The sequence below is a fragment of the Hordeum vulgare genome, chromosome 5H, assembly GCF_904849725.1.
Source record: "Hordeum vulgare subsp. vulgare chromosome 5H, MorexV3_pseudomolecules_assembly, whole genome shotgun sequence".
NCBI lineage: Eukaryota > Viridiplantae > Streptophyta > Magnoliopsida > Poales > Poaceae > Hordeum > Hordeum vulgare.
In genome coordinates this window covers 564,780,277-564,788,160 of record NC_058522.1, presented here as the reverse complement: position 1 = coordinate 564,788,160, position 7,884 = coordinate 564,780,277, and the positions used below count along the sequence as shown (strand labels likewise).

General features: G+C 43.0%; 1 protein-coding gene across 1 annotated transcript; it reads right to left on the bottom strand.

Annotated features, from left to right (window-relative positions):
• Positions 1-2,000: 2,000 nt before the first annotated feature.
• LOC123399270 (fructokinase-2-like) lies at positions 2,001-3,610 on the bottom strand. Its single transcript, XM_045093691.1, has 3 exons — positions 3,324-3,610; positions 2,438-3,100; positions 2,001-2,342 (listed from the first exon to the last, which is right to left on the bottom strand). The coding sequence occupies exons 1-3, from the start codon at positions 3,534-3,536 to the stop codon at positions 2,208-2,210; spliced, it is 1,011 nt and encodes a 336-aa protein (XP_044949626.1). The 5' UTR covers positions 3,537-3,610; the 3' UTR covers positions 2,001-2,207.
• Between the last annotated feature and the right edge of the window lie 4,274 nt (positions 3,611-7,884).

The following is a 7,884-nucleotide window of genomic DNA, read 5'->3' as shown; positions in this document are numbered from 1 at the left end:
AATTGCCCCACCAATATTTGGCCATTGGTGAGGTGATTTTTTGCAAACTTATTTTGTCAATAAGAAACAACTCATAATGTATGTCGGTATAGCCTCGGCAACAGATTTCAGCAAAACCTTCCGTCCCGCACAGGCTAGGTTCCTCACCGACCAACCACATATTTTGCCATGCACCCGCTCAATAATAAGAGATAATGTGCCGTTGGTGATTCTTCCAATTGCAGTAGGTAGCTCCAGGTAGCGTTCTGAAAACGCTTCCACCGGAATCCCAAGAGCAGATTTTAATGTCCCTTTTAAGGGCTGACCTGTATTTGCACTGAACAAGAATGAACTTTTTTCTTGGTTCACAGCCGGACCTGAGCAGTCCTCATAAATCCGGAGAATGTCATTGACTCTAGGTTTTATACAGTGATTTGGTTGGATCTTGTAGAATGATAAGAGGGATTTGTATATCTTGTATCTTGTATAGCAAGTTACCTTGTTACTACAATCATCGAATTAAACTTTCGGTAAACAAAAAGGACTGGACCTTAATTCAGAAAAATGTTAAATTTGAATTTTGTTTTCAAGTGTATTATAGAAAAAAAATTGTGGCAAAAGTATTGTAGATTTTTATTTTGACTTAGAGAAAAAGAGAGTTATAACTGATGAGGCCACCAAGAGGGATAAAATCATTAGTGATGGTGAAAACTGAGAGTAAGAGATAAGTAAATATGGCATCCGACTAGAAAACCACTCACGGCAGCAGAACAAGATTTTACCATAAGTAAGACTGCGCATCATCAGATGAGAAAACCACGTAGAAACTCAAGCCAGCAACACGGTATTTTTCCTTTTCCGAACACACGTACATTCATTCAAGGCTCTAATAAATTTTTGGATGAAGCAGGCTACAACAATCAGTAGCCTTACAGATGGGGCTCATGTACTCCAACACGCGAACCAACCTGTTGATGGACGGGACCGGCCCAGCCGCCGCTGAAGTTGTTGGTTGTAGAGGCTCATCCCCACCCGGAACGCTACCGGAGGTACATCCATGCTGAGTTGGTGAGGTTTTGCAACAGCACATTGGCGACTAGCCTACTACAGATCGTGCTTTGTCGTTCCGCTGCTTCCCAGTGGCTCCATTGGCCTTGGTTGATGAGGACGACGACTGCGGTGGCGTGTGTCTCGGGCTGGTTATGTAAGAAGATTGATTTCATGGAACATATATATGAGACGAATGGATGCAAACAAGCAAAAAAGGTAAGAAGATCCTACTAACAAACTGCAAGATCATTTCTTTGGTGCCAAGGCGCGCCAGTGATTTGGTTTCTTTGGTGCCAAGGCGCGCTAGCGAGTTGGTTGGATCTTGTGCAATGATAAGATGGGATCTGTACACCTTGTATCTTGTACTATAGCAAGTTACCTTACCGTTATACCGTATGGTTAGATCAAAATGGAGGAAACAGAGTTTAGAGTTGCCTCGTTTTGATTCGGCATCAGAATGCATGGTTCGAGCTATGTACGCGATTCGGCATCAGGCTTGTTCTTCCTTTATGCTTTAGACGAGTTAGAAGTATATACTCGCCGGTCGTCAATTATGGATTTCAACAAGCCTGATTCGACCGTCAAGAGGAATAAAATCATTACTGATATGGAGAAAACTTGAGCAAGCTAGATAAACTTGAGCAAGCCTTCTCCTCAACATTGCATCCGATTAAAGAACCACTCAAGCCAACCAAACGAGATTAATTATATGTAACATTGCGACAAGAAAACCACGTCTATTCTGGCAAAAAAAAAAAGAGATCGAGAACCATGTACTCCCTCCGTCGCAAAATTCTTGTCTTAGGTTCGTATAGAAATATAGATGTATCTAAATACTAAAACGTGACATATCTAACAAATTTAAGAGAAGAATTTTGGGACGGAGGGAGTACGTATTTCTTTTTGCGAGCACATGTCCATTCATTCAAGACTCTGATAATTTTTGGGGTGAAGGCTACAACAATCCATATATAGCCTCCTTACACAAAGACAGCCACCAAACGGAAGCAACCAAATCACCACATGTTGCTTTTTATTAAGCGCACACGAGATCACATAATAACGAACTAAACTTAAATCGTCCCTAGTAAAAATAAAAATGCACCTAAACTCTCCTAATTAAGATTCAACCCGGACATGACGTCGACCGATCGTGACGCCAAGATCGATGACGCTATCTAGTTGGTGCCCTTGACGATGAGCTCGAGGGCAGTGGCGGTGGTGGGCAGCGCTGGAATGGCTCCCTTCTTGGTGGTGCAGATGGCTCCGCAAGCGTTTGAGAATTGCAACACCTCCCTCAGCTTGGCCTCATTCTGTTCAGTCAAAAGAGAACTTCATAATTAGCAACATACTCACTCACTCGATCATACTGGAATTCAATCATGCATCTGATAATATATCTTCTTACGTAGAAGATGGAGTCGTCCTTGGCGACATTGAGGAGAAGGGATCCAACGAAGGCATCGCCGGCGCCAGTGGTATCAACCGTGTTGACGGCGTACCCAGCCACGGATCCCTTGAAGTCCTTGGTGAAGTACCTGCACCCCTTCTCGCCGTCGGTGACGACGAGCAGCTTGAGGCCCTCGAACCAGAGGGAGAGGACGTTCTTCTCGTCGTAGGCGTCGCCCTGGGTGAGGAAGGCCACCTCGTCGTCGCTCACCTTGATGAAGTCGGCCTCCTTCCAGATGCTCATGATGCCGTCGCGGGCAGCCTGGGCGGAGGGCCAGAGCGGGAGGCGCACGTTGGGGTCGTAGGAGCAGAGGATGCCGGCAGACTTGGCGGCACGCATGGCGGCGACGTGGGCGGAGCGGCATGGCTCGGTGATGAGCGAGATGGAGCCGTAGTGGAAGATGCGGGCACGGCGGATGAGGTCGAGGTTGAGCTCCGCCTCCGTGAGGAGCATGTCGGCGGACGGGTTGCGGTAGAACATGAACTCACGCTCGCCGTTGGTCTTGAGTGTGACGAAGGCCAGCGCGGTGCGCGCGTGCTGGTCGAAGAGGCAGCCCTCGGCGTTCACGTCGTTCTGCTTCAGGATGTCCACCAGCATGTGCCCGAACTCGTCGTCGCCGAACTGATCGAAAAAAGAAGACATCGTCATCCGATTAGAATTTCAGATGCCGCCTAACCTATGGCGACACAAACCTTCGGCATGATCAGATCCGGACGGGAACACATCAGGGTCTGAGCCTACCAGAGACCGGATCTAAATGCGCGCGCCGGGATGGCAAACAACACTAGGACAGGGAGAATCATCATATGTTATCAGGGACGGCGATTGATCCGTGCGTATGTACCTTGCCGACGAAGGCGGACGAGCCGCCAAGCTTAGAGATGGCGCATGCAACATTGGCGGGCGCACCTCCGGGCGCCTTGACGAAGCCTCCGGACTCGGCGAGGGAGACGCCGGCCACGTCCGGCACAAAGTCGATCAGCATCTCACCGAAGGAGACGACGAGGCCAGAGGCCGCCGTGGCAGCGGGAGGAACAACATCACCGAGAGGCGCCATTGGAATTGAATAAACGAACTAGAACGCGAAGGATGAACCGATCAAGCTCGGGAGGAAGGGTGCTGGATTGACTTGAACTTGGGAGCCGAGAGAAGGACGGCTTATAAAGGGCCGCGGGGGGTTGGCTTGACCGAAGGATCCGGTTAGTTATCAAATCTTATCCTACTTTGGTTACAATCCGCTAATCAGTTTAGGTTAGGATAACTCCTTTTTTCTTGCGAATAAGGGTTTGGATAATCATGCAGCCATGAGTAATTGTTCGGTTCATGAAGGATTTTGTTTGGGTATTATACTACACTAGTAAGGCCCTGTTTGGAACCATCCAAATTATATAATCTGGTTTTATAATCTATTATGTCTCCAAACAGGACATATTATATTACAGTTTATAAAAACTAGATGGCTAGATTATTAAAAACTCATAATCTACTCTACCCCAGCTAAAATCAGATTATGAATTACTAATGACCCATTATCCTTGAAAACTTGGAGATAATTACCTACTGACACCGTCACCGTCCTCCAAACATGTTCACCTAGATTACTAACTTTACAACTAAAAAACAGAGGACAGGCATGTCATTGTACAATATAAAACCTGGATTACAGTTTATATAATCTGGTCTCCAAACATGCCCACCTAGATTATTTTTATAAACCAGATTATATAATCTATCTTCATAATTCAGATTATTATAATCTATTGTGGTTCCAAACAGGGCCTAAGCATGCACGTGCAACGCACGTCTAAAAAATGAATTCATATGATATCATAGTAAAATAATTTCTGATTTTTTCCAGACGGGTACAAAATGTTATTATGTCACTCAAATTGTATTTTCAAAATTGTGACATATTTGTGATCCAACACACGTATCATAATCTATAGTAAAACATATTGAGTTCTTTTATCGAGTCATTTATCGGTGTCTTATATAAAACAATATGAGAACGTGCGTAACATACGATTCAGAAACATGTCTCCGCACAAAATTCACGATCACATAATAATTGTACTATAATTGTTAGAGAAATATATTTTAAAAACCAGGACTAAGCACGTCTTGATGGTCCATCTTTTGAAGCAATGAAAGTCCATCTATAGATGCGATCTATGATGCTTCCTTCAATGTATGGGATATTGTTTTGAGATTCATTTTCTTCATACTTTAAAATATGCACCAAAAATCGCTTCCTCGGTTCAAAACAATCCTACATATGAATTAGACAACATTGTTATAACAAGTTTGTATGTGCAATCTGTATAAAAATAAGCATGGTGTAAATACTCACCTGGGGTATAGGAAAATATAGCTTTCCATCGCACAATGAGTGCATGTAGTTAAAAACCAAATACCCCGACAAGGCACTGCATGTATGAAATAAATACATAATGTGCGTTGGATGAATGAATTATTTAATATTATAATGCATTAAAAAGATTCGTACCAGTGTGAGTTTGTTGGAACAACCGGAACTATACATTCCCATTTAGAGATATCGTCCTTGAATGCAGGATTTGCAACTTGGAGTGCGAGGTTTAGGTTACTGACTACGGTTTAAGGTATATTCTTTCCCAAAGTAGGTATTGGTATCGGATCAAAAATTGAGATAACTTTTTTATCTTGATCCAAGACAAACAATAGAAACAACCCAAAAATATCCCAAGGCAATAAAGTCTGCAATGATGCATACGTTTATAAATACATGAAATATTAATTAAAACCAAATAAACCACTGTTATAAACGAAAAATTAAAATCTTATCATATCACACTGTGAGATATGATACTCATTGCTCTCAGGCCAGCTATGAAACAATCGTTTGAACGTAGCACTGTCCATATTTTCATGATGACTTGGGTCTCGTGCATAGTGCAACATGGACTAAAAAAGGAAGAAAATAATAGTGCTATGAGGAAAAAATATGTAATACGCAATTATAGTAACTTACACAAAAGTTTAGATCCATGTAGTGAGATGGAATGTCTCTGAGAAGCTGGACTTCGTGGCGCGCTAGTATCCGCACAGCAATGTTAAAGCAATCAATATCCATATATTCATAATTGTTTAATATGTTTTTTATTTGTCTCAAATTTAAGCTGATGGGGTAAGGATCAGAGCTTTTCACCCATTCGCTCCTGTAAAATCAAAATTTTGTCAATTATAATGACATCGGAGTAATTTATTAGAGTACAAAATGAACTAAAAGAACATGGCTTACTCTAGTAAAGCGTCATCATCAACCATATTGATGAACAAGCACAATTCGTCTATTAAGTCATCGTTTGTTGGGTTGACAGACGGTGAAAGGATATATGACTGTGAGATGACCTCAACATCTAACGATGTATTCGATGTTTTGAGATTCTGAGGGGGTCCATCCAGAATCATACAATCCGTGGGATCTATGTTGTTTTCGTCATCTTCCATGTCTCTATTTCTTATATTATCATCATTCAATTCCGAGTCCACTAAAATGACAGCTAGTTTTGTTCTAAAATCTGCCATATGATCCTATTAAAGTAGAAATAAGAGTTAAATAATGATACAACATAGAATAAGTATTACATAAAATTTACCTGCGTAGGAGTGTGAGACAAATCATTTCCAGTGAGTACTCCATAAAATTTATCATCCACATACCACAAGATGACCTATATATGATTATAGAAATTAAATATATCCAATATAATTTTATCAATTTTATAAATGTTTTATATAAAAATGATTTTATAGAAATTAAATTATAGATATTTGATAGGCACGGTGATAACAAAAACCTCAGCAATGCAAGTGAATCGGACATGCCCTACACAAAAAAACCGAGTTGCTAATTTTTTTATAAAAGATAAATGCTATTCTATAACAGCCGCACTCACTCACAACCTCACCCGCTCCCCAACTTGGTTATAGAAAAAAAACTGACAATCTCACCCACTCCCCCCTCTCCCCACCCGATCCCTATCCACAACTCCACTGCGACCCAACGGCGACGCTCTCTGATGGCCTCCCCTCCCCTTCATCTCCATCTCCGGCAGCCAAATCTCCCATTCATCATCAGCGCCGGCGAGCACCCCGCCATGTGCTCTACTCCGCCCCACCCCTTCTTCGTATACGCCGATGCCGGGGCCATCCCTCCTCCTTGCGACGCGGGGCGGTCGAGCTCGGCATGATCGCCGGCGACAGTGGGCCTGCCCTCCTCCTTCAGACGCGGGGGTTCGCGAGCTGGCCCTGTGCTCTTCCCCGCCCCGCCCCTTCTTCATATACGCCGACGTCGGGGCCCTCCTTATTCCTTGCAACGCGGGGCGGTCGAGCTCGGAATGGTCGCTGCAGAGGCCGGCGACAGCCACAAGGAGGCGGCGGCGGCCCGGCCGAAGCGCGCCAAGGCGGCGCCCAAGCCGAAGCACGAGCTGAAGTATTTCCCCGAGCAAAGGAACCTGTTGAGGACGCCCCGAGCAAAGGAACCTGTTGAGGACGCCCCGGTCAAGCTCTGCATGGTCGCTGCAGAGGTCGTTTTCTTCTTACTTATGAATCTTGATATCTAAGTTTGAGGTGATTGTTCTCCATATTACATTGCTTCGAAAACAATGTTAATTCATTACCTCAGTTGTTAATCTTCCCTTTGTGATGTTCTCTTTTAACAAAACCTCAAACGGAGTTTCTTGGACTGAAGTACAAGAAGTATCAAAGAATACCTACAACTGTAGTGATGAATGACCGCAAAGTAAGTGCATGTTTATTAAAACTTCATCTTCTAGACATTTAGTTGAGAGATGCAATAGTCATTAACTTGTTTATAGGCTTGCTGGTAGCAGAACCTGAAGAGAAATATATAAAAAAAACTCTTGTAGAAAGACTTAGCTATGGTGGTTGGCACATAATTTTGTTTTATGTGTGCTTTCAGAAGGGGTTGTCGAAGATATCAATATTACTGTGAAGACGGAAAACTTGTACCGAAGGTTGAAAGCTTTATAGTTTTGGGATTCACCGGGTGGCTTCCATGAAACATCAACTTCTGTTGAGGTATCAATGTTTCACATATGTACATGCCGCTGCAGTTTCTTAAGAGATATATACATACAAGTTTCATAAAAAAATAGGCATGCTTGCTTTGTAAAGGACAATGACATTTGCCTGATGTTGTCTGGTAACCCTTTAAAGGTGGGAAAGACTTGTTGTAGCGTTTGTTCATTGACCTTTTCTGCTCCCTCAAATCCACTGAAGCTGAATAAAGTATCTTATTCACAATTCCCTTGCTACAGTAGATCTGAAAGTAGTAGTTTAAGACCTTCATATCTATAACAATTTTGACTGACATTGATATATTACGGGAACTGCTTTGGACA